At 43.6% G+C, this 21,905-nt stretch overlaps 2 protein-coding genes across 2 annotated transcripts in view; one reads left to right on the top strand and one right to left on the bottom strand.

Moving 5' to 3' along the window:
* The window catches only part of LOC109484608, a 10,989-nt gene extending 6,977 nt beyond the window's left edge, over positions 1 to 4,012 (top strand). Inside the window, exons 2-4 of the mRNA XM_019787951.1 lie at positions 2,582 to 2,732; positions 3,150 to 3,326; positions 3,748 to 4,012. Of these exons, the coding sequence (XP_019643510.1) occupies positions 2,582 to 2,732; positions 3,150 to 3,326; positions 3,748 to 3,916 (497 nt within the window). The 3' untranslated portion in view covers positions 3,917 to 4,012. The remainder of the gene's footprint in view (positions 1 to 2,581; positions 2,733 to 3,149; positions 3,327 to 3,747) is intronic.
* Positions 4,013 to 6,162: 2,150 nt separating this feature from the next.
* LOC109484628 (cullin-associated NEDD8-dissociated protein 1-like) lies at positions 6,163 to 21,850 on the bottom strand. The gene is made up of 21 exons (XM_019787974.1): positions 21,636 to 21,850; positions 19,817 to 19,918; positions 19,234 to 19,338; positions 18,729 to 18,879; positions 18,112 to 18,303; positions 17,428 to 17,624; positions 16,800 to 16,961; positions 16,259 to 16,440; positions 15,793 to 15,923; positions 15,559 to 15,638; positions 15,021 to 15,224; positions 13,915 to 14,078; positions 13,107 to 13,291; positions 12,503 to 12,681; positions 11,768 to 11,924; positions 10,894 to 11,448; positions 10,313 to 10,464; positions 9,771 to 9,957; positions 8,235 to 8,379; positions 7,661 to 7,796; positions 6,163 to 7,009 (listed from the first exon to the last, which is right to left on the bottom strand). Exons 1-21 carry the CDS (start codon positions 21,675 to 21,677, stop codon positions 6,698 to 6,700), a joined length of 3,720 nt encoding a protein of 1,239 aa, XP_019643533.1. The 5' UTR covers positions 21,678 to 21,850; the 3' UTR covers positions 6,163 to 6,697.
* Between the last annotated feature and the right edge of the window lie 55 nt (positions 21,851 to 21,905).

Below are 21,905 nucleotides of genomic sequence, written 5' to 3'. Positions count from 1 at the left end.
GGGTTACAATGACTCACGGTTGCACAGGAATTTAGTAACAAAAGTGTAACAGAAACTAATATTATATATATAGCAAAAACTATAACATATCAGGTCAGAGCACCCTACTACATGCTCCCCTTTCAAAATGGAGCCGTCCCTGGCGACGTAATTACAGATGTGGTTAACATTAGTCCAAACTAGAGAAGATGTGAAACATTACAATCTAGCAAATCGGAATGGTGTACATGTTACAAAGGTTATAAAAGCGACGCTTAACAGTACAATAGAAAATGCGATCATTTCTCCCAATACCAATTGTTCCAGTACTCAACGCAGCATGTTTCACTCGGTTGTCTGTCTTACACCATTCACATTGGTTCTATGGACATCATAAGTTCAATTCAGTTCATCCCATAATCGACTGCTTCTTCTCGGTCCTTCATATTCTATTTTCTTCTCGTAGTTCCTAGTTCATCCTCGGTCTCCTAGACTCGTCTGCGCTGGTAACCAGTCCTACGCCTTTCAGTATACGACCCGCAGGTCCCGAACTTGCGTTGATCCTTCCGGTAGCATGTCCCCCGGGGCCCTTTCGGATGTACCGCCGGTGGTGAACATTGTTGCGCTGTAGAAGTCCTTGGTTGAGGTTGATCTGCAAGCCGTTGTCCTGGAGACGCAAGTGACACGGTTGGGGTCCCAAAGAGCCGTGAAATCCTGCTATCCTCACCATACGTCGCATACAGCGTAGGAAAGAACACAACGCCACAGTCTGACCGCCGGCCTGAACTAATCTAAGTTCCTTATTCTTGAACCTCTTCTTCTCCTCGACTTCTCTGAACCTGAATTAAATTTACCAATGCCTAGCATCAATGCATCAAACCATCTTCCTCCCAAAAGCTGTCTTAGTACTTGTTAGAACGGAACCAATTAGCCTGGCCTTCCTAATTTAGAAAAAGTTACACATGGCAACAAAGATGTCCACAAGCCCTCTGACAAAGCATCATCGCTCCATCTGAATTATCATTCAGTCCCTGAGGTTTGGGTTTCCAAGGAAACGAAGAGCCCGTCAGAACTATGCATGTGACAGCCTGGTGATCACAACAAATCTACCTAGCTTCTTTCTGGTTAACAAAAAAACATGAATCGAACAATACACTCAATGTCCCGTCTTTGTCGTCCTATATTCCTACAACTTAAAATCTGCACCTCCGCGATCTCACGCGTCGATAAACTTTTCACTTCAAGCTTCTTATCCCGCAAACTCCACTCATCCCTTCCTGAGTATTACTAATTACACAACACAACCAAAAATTCAAGGACTGTATACAACGACAATACAGGTCACTTTCTATGCTAACCGACATCACAACTTATCTTTGCTACACAAATTCACAGCACCCTGCCAAGCAACAACCATTAATTTGAAATTTTAGTACATTCGTCAATGTTCATGGTCCAACTTTCTCCTGCTTCACTATGCTTTCTCCTCCTGGCCAAGATAACTTGAAGAATGGAATTTCACCATGGCAACAGCCAAACACACCAGGCTACAAGGCACGCCTTGCCCAACATTTTTCGACATAATCCTAACCCTGGATAGCTGAATTCGGATAACAAGTAAAACAGATTCTGAAATCAATTCTTCAATCCTAGAGCTTTTACAACAGCACAAAACTATCCCTACCCATTAGTACCAAAACGAACTACAATCAGCATGTCCACATTCTCAACGTCCGTGGACCTACGACAGTCCTATCAAACGAAGCCTCTCTACACTAAAACAATATAACATTTCAGCGGTCAGACAACAACATATGTAGTTCTACCTCCATTGTCAGCTGAAAGGCAGCGACCCGTCGCTCTCCTGTCTGCTCGTCTGCCAGTGGTATCGTTGGTAGCCTCTCTGGTCTCCAGTCTTCTGTAGCGTTGAACTTGGCTCCTGGTCCTCTGTCCTGGGCGACGTACGCAGCCATCCCACCGCTGCCACCATTTGTAAGGGTATGTCAAGGTCAAAGACGAAGACATGGTAGCTTAAAGTGACCTCAGTCTCGATGGGTGACCCTTACAAGTTCGTAAGATGGCCGCCGATGTTGTAGATGTACGTACCCGGGACAAATGACACAGGAGCCAGAGCTACATAGTGACGTGACTGTATTCTCTTCTCTCTCAAACGGGAACTCTGCTGAACTGTTCTAACTACAAGAGTACTCGGGCTTTTATATAGTTTGCCCGCCTACACACAGGTTTTCTTGGAACAAGTTGGATTCTTTGTATATCAGTCATCGTGAGTCATATCCTCTCCCTTTCTTAAGACGTTACTGGTCAGCCCCTTGTATCCCCAAATATGGTTATGGTCAAGCAGTCGGGCTTAGACCCCATGGGAGGTTAGGCCATTACTGGTGTCACTCAAAGGTCGCCTACACTTTCTCAGAAGACAGGAGGGTTACAATGACTCACGGTTGCACCAGGAATTTGTACAAAAGTGTAACAGAAACTAATATTATATATATAGCAAAAACTATAACATAGTTTAGCAAAACATAACATAGCACATGGCTTTTATTACTTGACCCTTGACCCTGACCTTGAAATGTCATTGCAGGGTCCCACCACGGTGGCGAGGAGGATTATGGGAACGTGTCGTGCCCGGGAACGAGACCGCGGCGCTATGACGTCACGGACTTCGGCGATCCCAGGTTCTTCCAGGGCTGGGCTGACGTCACGGGACAGGGCGCCGCGCATGACTACTGCAGGTGTGTTCATTTTTTAATGTGCCAGGAAGCCTGTACCACCCCCCGTCACGGTTTACTTGCCTTGATGTAGACAATCATACACTTTTATTGATACTATAGGTAGACAAAATGTTTTTTCCCTTTCTTTGGAATTGTTCTCCAAGTCCTGTGCACATTCCGAGGTATCGAGGGGGAAACAATACAACTACGTATACAACTCTATCGGAGAAAACGGCGATGGGTAAAAGTAAACAACAAACTTTTATTTTCCCCTCCAGGGTTGTGTCCCCTGCCCCTGGGTTGATGTTCCTGTCCTGTGCCCTGGTGGGGACGGCAGGAGAGAGACAGCACAACTACAACTCTATCGGAGAAAACGGCGGTGGTTTACAAACAAACAAACAAACAAACAACAACATTTTTTTCTATTTTCTCCTCCAGGATTGTGTCCCCTGCCCCAGGCCTGATGTACCTGTCCTGTGCTCTGGCTGGAACGGCAGGAGAGAGCCAGTACAACTACAACTCTATCGGGGAGAACGGAGAGTGGTTTGACGAGGGTTTCCCCAACACCTGGTACATGAAGGACGAGGACGGAGACGGAAGGGACGACTTCTGCAGGTGGGGCTCTAGTAGCAGCAGCAGATGTAGCAGTAGAAGTAGTTGTATTTGGTAGTAGTAGTGGTGGTAGTAATAGTAGTAGTAGTAGTAGTAGTAGTAGTAGTAGTAGTAGTAGTAGTAGTTATAGCAGCAGAGTAGTAAGTGTAGTAGTAGTAGTAGTAGTTATAGCAGCAGAGTAGTAAGTGTAGTAGTAGTAGTAGTAGTAGTAGTAGTAGTAGTAGTAGTAGTAGTAATAGAACGTAGTAGTAGTAGTAGTTATTCTAATCAATTCCTCGCTGCTGTTTCGTCTCCAAATGTGTTGGAATCGGCAGGAACGTAGTAGTGATATAGCCTCCTTTGCTGGCATACTTTCATTACTGCGGATAATAGTATACAATATCATGTCTTTAAATATCACATTTCCGCTGTTCTCTGTCCCCAGATGCGTGGGAATCGGGACGAACACGCGCGTGGCGTGTATGAAGGCCGGGGAGAAGGGCTTCTACGGCAGCGCCGCGCAGGGAGGCGACCAGAAAACCTTCACGGCGCCCAACTCGCCCACCGACTGCCGGGACCGCACCGTCCACCCGCTCTTCGGCGCACAGAACTAGATATCGAGACGGACAAAGCTTTCTTTCCAACTAGTCTGAGAGTACTTCCATTTTAACCGCTCTTTCGGTCCTATTCCCGCATACAGACGCTGCCCAGAACTAGACAAACAGATGACCAAAGCCTTCTTTGCATGTACTACTAAGAGTACTTCCAGTTTAACCGCTCACAGAAACGTGACGTCATTAAGGGGGTCAAAGTCGATGTCGTTCCCCGTCCCGCCCTTCAGCACCTAGAACTAGATAACGGGACGACCAAAGCTTTTTTTATTACTTTCACTCTTCGATCTTTCAGTCCTCTCCCTGTATGCTGACCTGCTCACTTGAGTTTTTTGTCACCCAACCAAAGAGGTACGGTGTGTGAACGGGGTCTGTTGTATTCAGGTCCGTGCTTTTTTCTAGAACCACGCTCAGGCACGGTTCTGGATATATATATAGTCCACGCGTATCCGGGACCGTGCCTGGGGGCAAATCTAAGTTCTTGGACACACGAAGACTATCCAGAATCGTACTTGATCCTAACCCTAAACCATTCAGGCATAGAACTAGATATCCCCGAACGTAACCGAGTTCGCGTGTTGTCAAAGAAACAAGTAGGTATAGACTCTTACAACACGCGGTCATTTTCTGTACACCAAAACGCTCTGATATTAGAATTGAACATGTTTCAGCTCCTAAGAAAAAGAGGAAAATCAAATGTTAACTAATTGACAGGTAGAGTTACAAAGTTTTACTGCAAATATTAACGTAACGTTAGTTGTGTATACATTATGATATATATATGTAGACTTTGAAGTAATTCTTTTAGAAAAATTGTTGTATTCCATAGTCTTTTAAGGGTTAGCAAAGTTCGATGATACTTTGGGTCTCCAAACATCAAGAAAAATGTACTATCAAAAACAACAGCTAGCTCGCAAGTGTGTTTACAAGTGCGAAGTCGTTGTATTTCAATCATCTATATGCCTCATTGAAATCAGTATGTGAAAACGTTTTGCCTAGTATGAAGTGTAGGGTAATGCAATGGCCTTATCATGCCACAAAATGTTCTCATATACATCAAATCAAATAAGAAGTACCCTTATATTGTTACACAAACATACATACTTAGAATTGCATGTGTTAGTTTTCTGTATACATTATGATTTACATTTTTGTTTATCTTTGAAAGCGGAAGAAAATAAACACCAAAAAAATATAATGTTGTGCACATGTAGTTTTATTTAAGATTCCGGTTATCCGGGGTAATAATATGTTCTAATACTACGTACACACGTAAAGGTTTGCATGGAAATTTCTTACAGTAACATTGTAAATGTTGCATGATAATGATCTATTCTTTCTTTCATCGTTCATTCGTTCATTTCATAAATTCATTTATTCACTCATTCATTCATCCATTTATTGATCATTCATTTATTCGTTCATGCATGCATGCATTCACTCACTCACTCACTCACTCACTAATTCATTCATTCATTCATGTGGTTCCATGTCCATGCCCCCCTCCGACCTGACCACTGTCATCAGAGGGGTGATCCTTCCCAGGAGCGGGCCCAGGTGCGTTTCCGGCAGATTCCGCCAGGAGCGCTGCAGCTGTTCGTAGATTTCGTAGATGCAACTTAGCAAGTGACTTGTACTCATATAAAATCGAATACAAGCTTTTAACAGCTAGAAAAAAAAAAGCGAGACACTCCTTGAATACATGTACATGAGGTGCATAGAACAGTCCAAGAAAAAAAGGCGCTATAAACAAAGCTCTTTGACAATCTGAGAGAGTTTAATGCAGGCGTTTGTCTTACAGTAGGTTGGACATCATGTCTCACAAAAGGGACAACTTCAACAAGGCTTTTACTACGTGTAGCTCAGAAGTGTTCTCCACACTTCAATTAGAAAAAACCCTACCATGTAGAACTATTGTCAGCAGTTATGGTACGGTGTGTTCAATTTTTCAATGTCAAAATGCACCAATTTCATTGCAAGTGGAGGATGTCAGAATTATCAAAAATTCTGAGCAACAAAATTCCATCAAAAGCCCGAACTTTTTAAATGCATACAACACTTTTGTGTAGTGAAATGTATTCATAACAGATCTCAGACACTGCTTTAAGCAAGAAACGCCAGTCAGTGAAAATACATTTGAACATGCTACTTACAAGTTACATGTAGATTTCATCAACTGTTGACTCCTAAGTTTCTCTGTATTTTCACCAAAGCTAGTACCTCATGAAAAATGTACAATTTTTGTTTACTTCCTTGCACCAAGCTATCACTATAAACCGATTCTTCCATCTGTGTAACCAAGGTAATTCCTCAAAAACTTTCTGATTTCCGGAAACTGATTTTTTTCGCGCAATCAGCTTCAAACAAGTCGCAACTTTTTCCAACAAGGGTTTAAGTTCTGGAATCTTCTATAAGTAATGCACCGATTTAACTCAGGCCTTGCCAACAAAATTTCCTGTTTCTTATTTTTCTAAAACAAAAGGAAAAGGGGAAAAACCAAAGACAAATTTTCACAACAAGTTAAATGTACTTGCATCATATTTAACAGCCATCGACACGCATCTAGGCTATCTTAGAGGGATTCTTGACTCAAAAAGTTTATGTTACAGCTTTTAAACTTTGATACACCAAGAAACAAGTAATTTCGTTGGAATAGCCTCGAGTAAAAACATGCATCACAAAAATTCCAATCAAACATTTTTTCTTCCTACAAAGGTTCACGTTCAGGAATTTTATACGAGTAATTAATGCACATTTTTTCGCAGCTGATTTTCAAGCCCGCGCCTAACTGGTGTCCATGGTCTCTATGCTGGTGGAACTTGCATCTTTCTGGATACTATCGAACATGGTGGCCATTTCAGGGCTCGCCCGGATCTGAGACAGAAAGTCCATCATGAGTGGGCTCTTGTCGGCGTCGGGGATGGCGAGGAGGGCGGCGACGGCGCGCATGGCCGACCGTTTCAGCTCGTCCTGCTTCTCGAACTCCTGCTTGACGGAGTTGGCCTTGACCTTGGTGGTGCAGGTGGCGCGGAGCGGCTCGATGAGCCGGTCCAACCGCTGCAGTACCGCGTGTGGACACAAGGTGGATAACCGCACCTGGAGGGGGAGGGAAAACAGTTTAAAAGCATTAACACTTTCACCTTCGCATAAGGTCTGCTCTGTTAATTCTTACTCAAACACATTCACATATATGGTGACAGGAGCCTAAATCCCTCCTACTATAAAATTACAACATTATGTAACCCAACACCAATTACCATGGTGAGAGACAGTCTGGTCATTGACCAGGTCAGACATCAGTGTTTGGAAGGGAAGAAGAAGAAACAGAGCAAAAAAATGCTTTCCTTCGGTAAACAATCTATAAAGATAACATTTGCAAAGCTAAAGCAAAATGTTTGTTTACCTTTCATGTTGTAGCCTAATGGAACAAACTACTGCTCTGCTTTTTCTTATACAAAGACATATCTATGGTGACCAACCCCTCCAACTCTGTCCTGCCACTTGCTTCATAATGTAGAGAACAGTGCTTTAACTGTAAATTTTATTCTTAGTCTGGACAAGGACACTTGGCTTAACGTTTGGGACCACATTGTTAGCAGCTTCAGTGCAGAGTGAACCACTCATTATAGCCCTGTTGAAGATGACAAACAGTCACCAAAACACTGGCCTTGTGAAAAGTGGTTGTGAATGAAGAACTTTGCTATTTCAGACAGTGAACTGATTGTGACAACTGAGAAAAAAACTGACCAGCATGAGATAAGTGAGCATCTTGATGTCGTAATGATCCTTCAGTCCATCCTCCACATGGTTCAGGAACTCGAAAATGTCCAGCCGGTCCAGACAGGAGTCCAGCAGGGTGTACATGCACTCAAACGCTGCTTTCCTGGAGAGAAACAAAAATAATTTTAAGACAAAGGTTCAGAGAGGAGTCCATCAGTATGTACAGTGTGCACTCAAAAGCTGATTTCCTGGACAAAAACATAAGTGTAACTAGAAAGGTAACATTTGCAAACAAAGTGAAAAACAAAATGTATACTATTATAATGTTTACCTTCACATGGTCTAGCCTACCAAATATCACAGTGTGTCTGCTACAGAAACAGTTACCATGGTGACAGACATCTGGACCAGGTCACTCACCACATGCTAGAGACTAGGAAAAAGTAAAGAAAAATGGAAATGTTGCTCCCCATACCTGGTGACCGGCCCCTCCAACTCTGTCCTGCCACTTGCTACATGATATACCCTAACACCACAGGGTCTCTGCTATGGCAACAGTTACCATGGTGACAGACGGGTAAGGAAAACACAGTTTTCCTACCTGATGTCGAGTCCGTCGTCCACCGTGTGCTTGAAGGGCCCCATCTCCACCTCCCTGATCAGCTCCTTACGCACCTTCGTCTCGTTGTACAGGTGAGGCAAGACGTGGTCCAACAGGTCACGGATCAGAGACGGCTTGTTGTGGGCTGTGGATGGAGGGAAGGAATGAGAGAAGAGTTAGAGGAAGGGTTGTACAGGTCACGGATCAGGGACGGCTTGTTGTGGGCTGTGGATGGAGGGAGGGAATGAGAGAAGAGTTAGAGGAAGGGTTGTACAGGTCACGGATCAGAGACGGCTTGTTGTGGGCTGTGGATGGATGGAGGGAATGAGAGAACAGTTAGAGGAAGGGTTGTACAAGACGTGGTCCAACAGGTCACGGATCAGAGACGGCTTGTTGTGGGCTGTGAATGGATGGAGGGAATGAGAGAACAGTTAGAGGAAGGGTTGTACAAGACGTGGTCCAACAGGTCATGGATCAGATACGGCTTGTTGATTGTGGGCTGTGGATGGAGGGAAGGAATGAGAGAACAGTTAGAGGAAAGGTTGTACAAGAGGTGGTCCAACAGGTCATGGATCAGATACGGCTTGTTGATTGTGGGCTGTGGATGGAGGGAGGGAATGAGAGAACAGTTAGAGGAAGGGTTGTACAAGACGTGGTCCAACAGGTCACGGATCAGAGACGGCTTGTTGTGAGCTGTGGATGGAGGGAGGGAATGAGAGAACAGTTAGAGGAAGGGTTGTACAAGACGTGGTCCAACAGGTCACGGATCAGAGACGGCTTGTTGTGGGCTGTGGACGGAGGGAGGGAATGAGAGAAGAGTTAGAGGAAGGGCTGTACAAGATGTGGTCCAACAGGTCATGGATCAGATACGGCTTGTTGATTGTGGGCTGTGGATGGAGGGAAGGAATGAGAGAAGAGTTAGAGGAAGGGCTGTACAAGATGTGGTCCAACAGGTCATGGATCAGATACGGCTTGTTGATTGTGGGCTGTGGATGGAGGGAAGGAATGAGAGAAGAGTTAGAGGAAAGGTTGTACAAGAGGTGGTCCAACAGGTCATGGATCAGATACGGCTTGTTGATTGTGGGCTGTGGATGGAGGGAGGGAATGAGAGAAGAGTTAGAGGAAAGGTTGTACAAGAGGTGGTCCAACAGGTCACGGATCAGAGACGGCTTGTTGTGGGCTAAAGACAAAACATGACAGGAATATAGTCTTTCTTACAGAACCCTATTCTCCTTCTTATTGTGACAAGGGCAGTTGCCATGTGCAGTTTATATATGCCAAGTTCAGGTGAAATTCTCTGCCTTCTTTAAGTACAAAATATTAAATTTGAGGAAGCCATATCAAGATTATTCCAATGTCTAATGATATGAAGTTATCAAATGATGCAAAGAATAGATAGGAAGAAGACACTACAACAACTAACTTGCATCTCAACCATCTTGAAGAAGTATTACAGAGTGACGTATAAGGGAATGTGGAGCATAATTTGAAGCTATAGGATAGTCAAGACACTCTTGAAGATGTCTTGAGCCTCACCTGCTGAGTTGAAGGCGACGAGCGACACCCTTCTCACGTTAAGGTCCGGGTCCTGCAGCGTCTTCAGGAAGTCTCCGATGCAGCCCCGCAGCAGCGAGTCGATGGACTGCGGCTGGTCTGATATGGTGAACTTGATCGCCGTGACGACCGTGCTGCGCGTGTAACCCGACCCCGAGTCCAGGTAACCCTGAAACCCCAACAGACCCTTACAGTATTAGTGGTAGAGTAACAACTAAATGTACATATATATGAGAAATATTGACTGAGCTCTGATGATCCTTTAACAATGTTGGTCTAACAAACTGCTGCTCTGTCTATTCTTACTTAAACACAACCAAATATATGTTGACCAGCCACTCCAACTGTGTACTGCCACTTGCTACATAATGTAATTCTACACCACATTGTGTCTGCTGCTATAGCACAAGTTACCATGGTGGCAGCCATCTGGTCTCGGACATTGGCCTTTATTGCTTGGAGAAAAGAAGAAGGACAGAGCAAAATAAAGTGCTTTTCTTCTGCAAACATAACAATAAACAAACCTTGAGTTTGGGGAGCAGCGCGACAGGGTCCATGAGCGTGAGCTTCCCAAGGCACTCAGCGACGACATTCCGTGTTCCCTCCTCTGCACACTCGCAGTGCTTAAACAGCATCGACCAGATGTTGCCAATGAAGGGCTTCAGCGCCTCCACACCTTTTACAAAATAAAGAGAAGTCAACTTTGTGAAAATACATGCTGCTTTTTCTAGAGTTTTTAGAGTTACAGAGGATAGAACAAGTTGGATGAAGCAAGGTCTGTGAAATGACTTGATGATAATGATCACAAAGTCTTGAGTGCCTCCACAACTTTTTTTAAACAAGCAGATATTTCATACTTGTGGGAGGAAGATATACATATACATAGTAGTTTGCATTACATCATAGAAAGCATTATTTTTCATATGATTGTATGACGAAACTTACTCTGTTCTGACACCATGGTCTATGTTTGATACATTCCTGACAACCAAGGTTTATTGAATTGTATTTACATTGGACTCCATTTAGACCAGTGTCCACCACATGTAAAACACTTTGGAAATCTTGATATCACATTCACAAACAAACAAACAAGCCAACAAACCTGAAGGACTCGTGGCCTGACAGGAAAGAATCTCCTTTAGGGAGTGCAGGAGGAGGTACTGCCGTCTTGGCTGGCTCTCGATCTCTTGTAGAACGAACGGCAGATACTTGGGCAGGTTGCCGATGCTAACGTTACCTAGCGCGTAGGACGCTGCTGACTTCACTTCCTCGCTGTGTGAGGAAAACGAGTCCAGTATTACCCCCATCAGCTCCGATTGGTTGCTGAGATCCACGTGCTTTCCGATCTCTCCCAGCGCGAGGAGAGAGAACAGGTGGATCGAGTCCGTGGATTTCGGGTTCTTGACGTCGTTGACAAACTGGTTGACGACGCCGGCGCCCTCGTGGGCGCACGTGATGGTGAGGGCGGCCACGCACTTGGCGATGGAGTGGAAGGCCTGCTTGTGGACGGCGAAGGCCGCGTTGGGGGGCTGCGTGCTGGGCGTGGGGCTGTATATGGGGGTGGTCAGGTACTGCAGAAGGTCGCGAAAACCCATCTTAGGGGTTCCTGAGGACACCAGAGCTTGGAAGAAGTCGAGCATTGCAGTCAGGGCAGCACCTGGTGGAGAAAGAAAAAAGAGGAGTCAGAAATACAAGAACTGGAGCTAAACATAAGCAACAACAAACTACTTAAAAATGACAGTTGTAACTCAACCCGTAGCAAATCGTAGCAACTCAGACTGTCAGATACCGATATGTTGCCATTTTTCTCAAAACAAGGCAAGCCAAAGGTCAATAAACTGCTAAACCTTGTAGTAGTTGTGAATGATTGTATCAACACAGTTCCTGTCTCCTTCAAAACCAGAAAAGACTTCATGCAAAGTATAATTAATATCATCCAAAATGAATGGTGGGATGCTTGAAATGGCAACACCAACCTTGCAGCAGCGGTGACCGCACTAACACAAACAGCTCAGGGAGGATGGACTCTCCGATCTTGGCCAGGGATGACCTATGAACCCGTGACATGGAGGTCAGCAGGTTGATGGTGAGCTGGGACACGTGGAGGTCGTTCTCACTGATCAGGGGCGGGACCTGGGGGGGGAGATGGGGAAAACTGGAAGTTAGGATCACTTTTATGGAGTAAAGAGACTCTTTTTACACGGTCAACCAAGTCTTTTATTCGGCCGACGTTTCGGTGACCGTCTGTCACCTCCCTTTAGGGCAATTCTGACTGGTTCAGATTGTACTGTAGCACAGGTGTCGCTGCTATAGATGCATTCCCTAATGTACAATATTTACTTATCTACCCATATGCGTGGTTACAGGGAACTTTATCTTAGACTTGATTCTGTAAAAAGATTCTCTTTACTCAGTGACTTACCAACCTGATGAAAATATACAAGGAGATCACTGTCATGTTTCACGATTTAGTTTTAGCTCACTGAAGACCTATTCTTCCACTGGTTGCAGTGTTCTCGCCAGGCCTTTTGAGCATAGGGTCCCCCTATGCTGTGATTTGGACCCCCTATACTGTGATTTGGACCCCCATGCTGTCTTTCAACCAGCAAAGGGGTATTTTTGGATGGAGAACCTTAATAAATCTTGAATTCGGTACTAATACTACTAAACAAAGGCTCCAACAAATAATAAACGAATAAACAAAGGCCGACCTCTGCCAGGACTCCGTTGAGCATGTCCTGTGTGATGGCGTTCCCGTAGTTCTGTATGAGCACGTCCAGCGTTGTGAGCGTGCTCAGACGCAGCGCCCGGTGGTTCTTACGCAGGAACGACGCCAGGATCGGCATCGCCTCCGCAAGGATGGGTCGAAGGTCAATCTTCAGCGGCGAGCCTAAAAACAGTAAAAAGAGAACCTTTCTTCAACATGAAAAACAACTTATCATCCACGAGAGAATGATTTGGTGTTTGATCCAGAAACAGTAGGTCCTGGGTTCGAATCCCTCAACTTGTCCCAAAGTTGTACCCTTGTGAAAGACACTTTCCTTACTTCACTCAAGAGAAAATAAGTAGGGTACCTAGGTTCAGATAGGACATTAAATGGATTGGAGAGAGCTACACCGGTACCACATGAACGTTAAAAAGCCCACCGCAACTTTTGACAAAGATTAGGGGGGCATGCCCCAGTGTGCTATAGTCCAAACATTACTACTAGTATCTGAAAGTTGGTAACTTACTACAGACTCCACAAAGGAATAGTAAGGAATTTACACTAATGCAGTAATGGAGATCCTATATCAAACAAACAAACAAACAAACCAGCGATCATGGTGAGCGCTTTGACGGCGGTGAGTCGTGTGATCTCGTTACGGAGACGGTCCAGGAAGATGGGGAGGCAGGTCTGCAGCTCTGTGCTGAGGTTGTCGCCAAGGTTACAGATGATCTGCCCCATGCAGGTGATCGCACGCTCCTTCACCTCCTGGTCAATGTCTGCTGCCATCAGTCTGGACAAGAAAAACAAATATATTTACTAGAAAAGTACATTCAATAATACTGTTTGAGGACATTCTTGTTACTTTGCGCCCAGTCAGGTATTTTGTATAGGTTGCTTGAGGGGTTTTTTTTTGTATGCAAGTTGCTGCTCTTGTCGACTTCCACATACAAGTGTACAAATCAGTTGAATTCAGCTTGTTTTACTTGTACCTCATGCTGTGAGCCTGATTTTCCCAATAAAACTATAAACTGTAAACATCTGCAAAACAAATACATAATGCTTACTTTAACATGGTCTAGCATGGTCTAGCCCAACAAACAACTGCTCTGTTTATTCTTACTCCAAGTCAAACACATTCGAATATATGGTGACCAGCCCCTACAACTCTGTCCTGCTACTTGCTACATAATGTATTCTAACACCACAGGGTGTCTGCTACAGCATCGGTTGCCATGGTGACAGCTGTTTGGTCCGGGGCATTGATTTTATGTGTTTGGAGAAGAAGCAGAAACATTGTAGGCAAATCACCCAACTGTCACCTGCTTTTTGCTTACCACTCGCTGGCTGTGACATCGCTCGTAAATATCAATGACTGATAGTTACTAGTAAATAATAAGTAAGTAATATACTAACCTGTTGAGTGTGGACTTGTACAGGTCTCCTACGTAAGGCCGGAAGTCGAACTGAGTGGGGCTGTCCAGTGGGCGAATCACCTTCACCACGTTCTGGGTCACCAGCAGAGCTTCTGACGTGATCTTGTAGAACGGGTCTGCCACAGCATGCACAACCAGGGGCACCTGGGTGGAGATCATAGAATCATAGATGATCACAATTCAAAATGCAACTAAACAGGTGCTTCATAATCTGTAAGCAGAAAGAGACTTTGTTCTAGCTTTCTTCCATATCTACAAATTCTGATGTGATCTTGTAGAATGGGTCTGCCACAGCAAGCACAACTAGGGGTACCTGGATGGAGAACAGAGAATCAAAAACTAGATCGTTTATCTTCACATGAACCAGCTGCTCAACAAACTATTGCTCTGTTTATTCTTACTCAAACATATTCAAATATATGTGAGGGTGGAAGCCCTAAAGTGGATGGCACTTTAGAAGATATACAAATATCAAACATTCATATATAGGGTGACCATCCCTTCCACCTGTCCTGCCACTTGCTACATACTGTTAACAAACCCACCTGTATGGGGATGTGTGGGTGGAAGACCTGAGGAGGATGGTGTGTCAGCACACAAACAAACAAACAAACAAACAAACCCACCTGTATGGGGATGTGCGGGTGGAAGACCTGAGGAGGATGGTGCGTCAGCAGACAGACAAACAAACACACACACACACACACAAACAAACAAACAAACAAACCCACCTGTATGGGGATGTGCGGGTGGAAGACCTGAGGAGGATGGTGCGTCAGCACACACACACACACAAACAAACAAACAAACCCACCTGTATGGGGATGTGCGGGTGGAAGACCTGAGGAGGATGGTGCTCTAGGTGATATACAAACATTAAACATTCTTACATATGGTGACCAGCCCTTCCAACAGTCCTGCCACTTGCTACATAATGTTAACAAACCCACCTGTATGGGGATGTGAGGGTGGAAGACCTGAGGTGGATGGTGCTCTAGGTGATATACAAACATTAAACATTCTTACATATGGTGACCAGCCCTTCCAACAGTCCTGCCACTCGCTACATAATGTTAACAAACCCACCTGTATGGGGATGTGAGGGTGGAAGACCTGAGGAGGATGGTGCGTCAGCAGGCAGTTCAGGAACGCGAGCGTGTCGATCTTCATGTTGGAGCTGGTGTTCTTGTCGGACAGCGAGAATTGGATCCCGGGAATGAGCGCGGGAATGTGGTCACTCAGCGCGCCGGGGAGAACCGACACGAGCTCCGTCAGCAGGGCAAAGCAGCCCTGGGGTGTGGAGAAAAAGGCAAAATTATTGAGGTTCACAGCAAGCTAGACCTTTAAAAAGGCAAAATTATTAGGTTTGTAGAAAGCTAGTCTTCAGCTGGTTGTGTTACAAGAGATGCAACCTACTGTATTTGTAGAAGGAAAATTCTTCCACTCTTTTTAAGAATAAACTACGAGAAGTAAAAACACTGGTCATTTTAAATTGGAAAAGACCAGCAATTTACCCTAAATCCAGCGGCATGCAAGTTGGTAGAAGAGATCTGAACCCCCAGCCTTTAAAGCACTTCAAGCTATACAGATACATATACTACTACTAGTACTTGTAATTGCTTACCTGTCTAGTCTTGATGCTCTTCTCCTTGAGCTGTCGGTGCAGGGCCCTGATGATGCTGGGGACCTGGGACTGCAGCATGGCTACAGGAAAAAAAAACTTTACTCCTGTTCCAAATTTTACAATGGCCAATGACTCAACAGAGGTACAAATTTGTACTTTTATTTAACCCTCTCCCTGATACCTAATCCAACATGAACTTTAGCAGGCTGAAGGTTAATCTATCGGGGAACTGACCAATGGGCCCCTCCTCCTGATCCATAGCGTCAGGGTCGACAGTCGTGAGCGCCGCGGGTTTGGTGGACTTCAGCAGCGTGATGTACGCGTGGAAAATGTCCGACTTCACATTCTCCTCTCGCTCTTTGAACCTAAGAAACAAGAAGACATTTTTCTGACTTCCTTATTCAGCTTTGTACTGAGTTTATCTCTAAAATCTATAGAAACAATTCAAAACTTTGTAGACTAAGCCAAAATTAATTGACTAAAATCAAATGAACTCCCAACCTGGCAATTATGAGAGGATTTCAAGGTACATCCTACAGTAGATATTCCTAACTGTAAATGGATGTGTAGCAAAGTTGCACATCTTCTACTAAACTATGAATTTTAAGTCTATCACAACATATACATAATGGTACAGAGATGAAGCTATTCATAAATTTCATTTCGAAAAAAAAAATAACTTGATAAAACCACTCCTGACCTGGCGATGAGAGCAGGCGACACAGTTTTGTAGAACTCGCCGATCATCTCCCGACGGGAACCCAAGATGGCGTCCAGACATTTGGCAGAGGCACGGCGAACCTTCCACGACATGTCATCATCATCACTGTACTCATCATCACTCTCCCCCTCCTCATCCTCCTCATCTGCATCCATCGCATCCTGAGGGGAAGAAAATTTTATTTTAAGTTTATAGTAAAAATTTCTTAAATTTTTTCTTTAAAAAGGTAGAATTTTTAAAATTTTTTTTAAAAATAATTTTTTCTAAAAAATGTTTTCTCAACATATTTTTCCTCAAGAAATTTTTTTTCTCTCAGAAAATTTTTTTGAGAATTTTTTCTCTTAAAAAATATCTAATTACCAAAATGATGGAAGGTCATGATTTGGAATTAAAAGGTAAGTTTTACCAAAAACAAATTTATCCCCTAGCTTTCAACTACTACTGCAGTACGGTAATGAGCATAGTTAGGATTAAGAGTTAATTTGCCTTACTAATGAGGTATAATAAAAATCACCCTGACCTCTTCATCACTTTCGTAGTTGTAGTTGGGGTCGTAGCAGATGTACTGGAGACAGAGCGCAATGATGGTCGGCACGTGGGGAGACACCTCCTTAGGGCAGCGGCGCACGAACGACTCAAACGCCTGGATACAGTACTCACGCAGCTCATCATCATCCTCTACCTGAGGGTGGAAAACACAAGTTTGTTACAAATTGTTAGTAATCCTAACTTCTGACCTTAAAGTACATGGTTCAAATCCTTCTGCAATCACAAACTTTTCCAGTTATTCAGTAAACAAACATGACTGCTATGGGACCGGTGAGGTGAGGAGTAAACAAATTGCCAAAACCCCTTTCAGGTCTAGGAATCATAGAAACCAAAAGAGTCCTACAACCATCCCTCAACTGGGACAGGAGGCACCATACAATTTCTGCAATCTATGGTCACCATGTCATGTGTTCTACATGTATCTGCATAAAATGACTATACAGAAGTGGAGGGTTGTTCATTCTTTGACAAAAATTGGAGTTAGTCAGTTGAACAGTTAGGTAAGTGCAATTTTTTTAGGGAATTACAGTTTCAACAAACCCAAAGGAAAAAAAACACAAACACCTTATAGTAGATAAGATACTGAAGATAACCCTGACCTGGCAGAACTTGACGATGAGTGGGATGATGCGCTCGAGGTGCTCGCCCACGCGGTGTCCCGCGGCGCGGCTGATCGCCCCCGTGCACTGGATGTACGTCCGTGTGGTCGAGGTGGAGCTGTTCTTACCCAGCTCCGTCAGCAGGTGGTCCATTAACTCCATAAACAACTGGTTATTGGAGCTCAGCACAAGGTAACCTAGGCAATGGGATAAACAACAACAACATGAGCAGGTGGTCCATTAACTCCATAAACAACTGGTTATTGGAGCTCAGCACCAGGTAACCTAGGCAACGGGATAAACAACAACAACATGTGCAGGTGGTCCATTAACTCCATAAACAACTGGTTATTGGAACTCAGCACAAGGTAACCTAGGCAACGGGATAAACAACAATAAAAAACACTGTTAACAAAGATGATGGCTCTCTTCCGGACAGGTCAACTTGAGCAGGGGTTATAGGTTATGTTAGAGGGGAGAGGTTATTTAATGACAACGATGATGGCTCTGGGACTGGTCAGCTGAGGGAGGAAGCTGGTCTGGATGGAGGAAGCTGACCAGGAGGGTTAAAGGTTAAAGGTTACTTACTGACAGTGATGATGGGTTTGGAACTGGTCAGCTGTGGGAGGAGGAAGCTGACCAGCAGGGTTAAAGGTTAAAAGTTAAGAGTGAGAGGTTACTTACTGATAGCAATGATAGCTCTCTTCCTGACGGCCAGCCTGGGACTGGTCAGCTGTGGCAGGAGGCACGCCTGGATGGAGGGGTGGAAGCTGACCAGCAGGCTGCCGAAGCGGCTCAGCAGGTCGCCCAGGATGTCCAGCGCCTCCAGCTGCACTGACACGTCCTCCTGCTTAGCGATGGCGCTGGTCAGACGACCTGGTCAAGGGGCAAAGGGCAAAGGTTGCAAGATTTACTGAAAACTCTATACTAGTGTGTCAGTCATATTTGTAACATAATAAGTGAAACACATCATTGTAAGTAATAACATTTTGGCAGAGGCTACAAACAAAATTACCTCAAACTTGAAAGCAATTCTTACTGATTTGTATCATAAAGCACTAAAAAAAGTACAATGTATATTACATACATACCGGTGCATTTGTATAAGCTACCTAGTAGTGTAATCCAATAGACATTTGTTAATTCATTTGTTCACTGACTCCTTGACTTTCTCACACACAGCTTCATTTCTACTACTCAACATCCGTTCCTTGGGAGAAGACTCTAATTTCTTCTAATGGCCACCTCAGGTGATTTAAGCAGACCTTTAAGAAGGAAAAGAGTCAGACAGCTGTCCCCACCTGTGATGCGTTTACAGATGGAAGCGGCCAGTGCGTTGGAGGATGGCGGCAGCTCACTGATGACGGTTTTCAGCCCGATGCTGGAAATGTCACGTAACTGTTCCTTATCCGACACCATGTTGGAACACAGCGTGTCCACTATTGTCTCTACCTGTAGGAGATACAAGTTGTACAATTTGACCCCACATCATGTACAGAAAACCAAATGAACCAGCCTAGCAAAGTGATATTTTTCAGCCATACAAAGTTAACCATCTAGAAATAAAGTATTGCATGTAACTATACATATAGCAATTGACAGACCAATTTTCTATCAAACAGCAATTTTACAATCAAAAACAAGAAATAAGCATTGAAAAAGCTTAAGCATGACCTAGAAATAAATATTTTTCATACGGTCTTATTTTTTTAAAAAATAAGCCACTGTTGAAGATGAGCAAGGGGAAATTTTTAAGGAGTTCGTAGGAAGTGAGTCTTGACATCAAGAAGAAAACGACAAGGTCACCTGATACTCCTTGACCTTGTTGACCAGCGGCCCGAGACACTTGACGGCCAGGTTCTGCACTTCTCCGTTCTTGTCTTCAAGGAGCTTCAGCAACATCTTCACCACCTGAAGACATAAGGGGTTAAGAAACCTGAAGACATCCACTTCATTTAATTCTTTTTATGACTTAAAACTTAATACTGGTTGTGTAAAAAGAAAACTCCAATATCCTAATATTCCTAGTAATATGTTCTGTCAACCTGATGAAATTATTTTCTGAACTTAAAGCTGTGTCAGCCTTATCATAGGACCAATTTTTGTAAAAGAATTTTCAGAATTTTTGTGAAAACCGTACATGTAATTAGCCTTGAAATGAACAAGCCAATTGTCCTAAACCCCTAATTTAAACATTAACAGGCCATGCCCTCCTTACAATACAACTGCACAATCCCTAAGAAGGCAACCTCCTCCTCCCCTCAACATACGTGAACTGTCCCCACCTTCCTTTCAAAGTTTTTGTCCAGTCGCATGGAGTCTTCCTGCAGTTCTGTCATCAGGCCATGACATTACGTAGCCCTTACAATAAACAAACAAACAAACAAACCTTCCTCTCGGAGTCATCGTCCAGTTTGATGGAGTCCTTCTGCAGTTCTGTCATCAGGTCGTTGGTGGCCATGAACCGGAAGTCCTTGTCACTGGACGTCATCTACAAAAAACAAACAAACAAATAAACAACCACAAATCAAAAATACATGTGTGATCCTGTTATCATCATTGAACAACATTCATAATCATATAATAAAGGGTTAATGCACTGCCCCGAGTTGTATATGGTGTCATAACTGCATGAGCAGCTGCCATAACCACCGAATAAACCACCGTGTGAGCGAAGCGAACGAGGTGGTTTATGAGGTGGTTATGGCAGCTGCCCATGCAGTTATGACACCATATACAACGAGGAAAAGGCAGTGCATTAAAATTATTATCATATAGCCTATCCAAACTGTCAATCAACACAATTCCTGTTTGAAATACAACAGCTTTAATATATATACATACATAAAAATACATTCGAATATATTATACGCTTTAAAACAAATATGGATAATTTCATTTAATGCAAATTGTAGTTTAAATGAAGCTAAACAAAAAAGTTTATTGGACAGAAAAATGCTACAAAGGTTTACAGAAAGAGTCGCATGCCCCTATACCCTATAACATAATGGTATCAGCCATAACACGACATGTGCTGTTATTCCGCCATAACACCACATGTGCTGTTATCGGGAAATAACAGCACGGGTATCCGGGCCTCTGATTGGTCCGCGCCGTCCGGCTATATGATAAAATGCATTAAAAACGTACAAAGAAGTACATGATTTGATTAAGAAAGGTTTTAGGTATTTTTTCATGGCCACAAAGACTATGAAATCTTAGTATAATCTTAACGCTGTCTAGTGATGCATACCTAAACCCAATTTTAGGTTCAGGTCCGGATTCAAGTCCAGAGGTTTAGGTTCAGTTCCGGACTTGTAAGTCCGGACCTAAACCCATGGCATATACAAAATTGCATATTGGCAACCTTACAATGTTGTCTGGGTGAAACTTTGGCAACATAACATGGAGGCCGGTACTTGACGATGCTCGATGGCAATGTTTTCTTCGTTTTGCAGCAAAGATTTTACAATCTACGGAAGGTTTTAGGTGGTTTGGAAAGAAAAGGGGTATGTGAAATGGTCTTTTATGGTAATAAGTCCGGACTTGGTTCTTGACTTTTAGGTTTTTTTTGGACTTGAACCTAAACATTCTTACAAGTCCGGATCCAAGTCCAGTGAACCGGTATGCATCACTAACGCTGTCTTATACTACTAAGTTCTAAAAATAAAAGACCACAGTCTTTTCATTAGGAACCTAAAGTGTGTAACCAGAATTTATTGCTGTTTTGTACCAGTAGTAATAAATATGTAGTAATTTGTATCAAATTAGTTATAATATATTGTCTATTTGAAAAATGGGGAAAATTCTAGAATGCTAATAAAACATTTAGGTCTACATAGTGCCCTAAATACCTAACACTAAACCTGACATTGGCAGGCAGTCAACACATCCCATCACTGAGTATTGCTGAATTAGATCATGTTGCAGTTGCCGCCCCCCTCCCCACATGCCAGTGATGTTTTGTATGCAGCCGCGATCATGCACCAAAAACTGTCATATCATCACTTCTGACAACTTCTTATATTTCAACTGCAGCTAATACGTCAGAAATCAAGTCGAAACATATATTTAAGCCGTTACTAGCTAATGCACCGAGCAGGAATTAATATTTAATGTGGGAAGAACAGAAAGAATCGGCTGATTTTGTGACATGCAGTGTTGTAAAAAAAATTGTGTCACTGGTGGGCACTGATGTTTATACTCACTTTCTCCAGAAGGCTGGAGATATGGTACGACACGCTCGCCATGTTGGGTTCCTAGAGTCGTCTGGAGAGCCAAAAAGGTCGCGGCGAAGTCCGGAAGCGGAGTTTTTGTCGCGGGAAAACGTTTGGAAAATTGTTGGAAACAGTTTTCACGTCCCCTCCATGCACCCACCCCAGTTCAGCATGGAGCTTGGTCACGTGACCTGGGTCAGCATAATGTGCCCATAAAATACCATAAAAATTAATACACACGCCAAAACTCCACGCGCTATT

The sequence above is a fragment of the Branchiostoma belcheri genome, unplaced genomic scaffold (genome assembly GCF_001625305.1).
Source record: "Branchiostoma belcheri isolate BF01 breed outbred unplaced genomic scaffold, Haploidv18h27 scaffold7, whole genome shotgun sequence".
Taxonomy (NCBI): domain Eukaryota; kingdom Metazoa; phylum Chordata; class Leptocardii; order Amphioxiformes; family Branchiostomatidae; genus Branchiostoma; species Branchiostoma belcheri.
This window is presented reverse-complemented; position numbering and strand designations above follow the sequence as displayed.

What these genes read in the sequence shown, in the direction of transcription:
- LOC109484628 (XM_019787974.1), bottom strand. Translation starts at nt 21,677, where the DNA reads ATGGCGAGCGTGTCGTACCATATCTCCAGCCTTCTGGAGAAA. An exon ending in ACTACGAAAGTGATGAAGAG is followed by an intron (nt 16,441 to 16,799) that starts GTCAGGGTGATT and finishes TCTTCCCCTCAG; the next exon opens with GATGCGATGGATGCAGATGA. An exon ending in GACGACGGACTCGACATCAG is followed by an intron (nt 7,797 to 8,234) that starts GTAGGAAAACTG and finishes GTTTCTCTCCAG; the next exon opens with GAAAGCAGCGTTTGAGTGCA.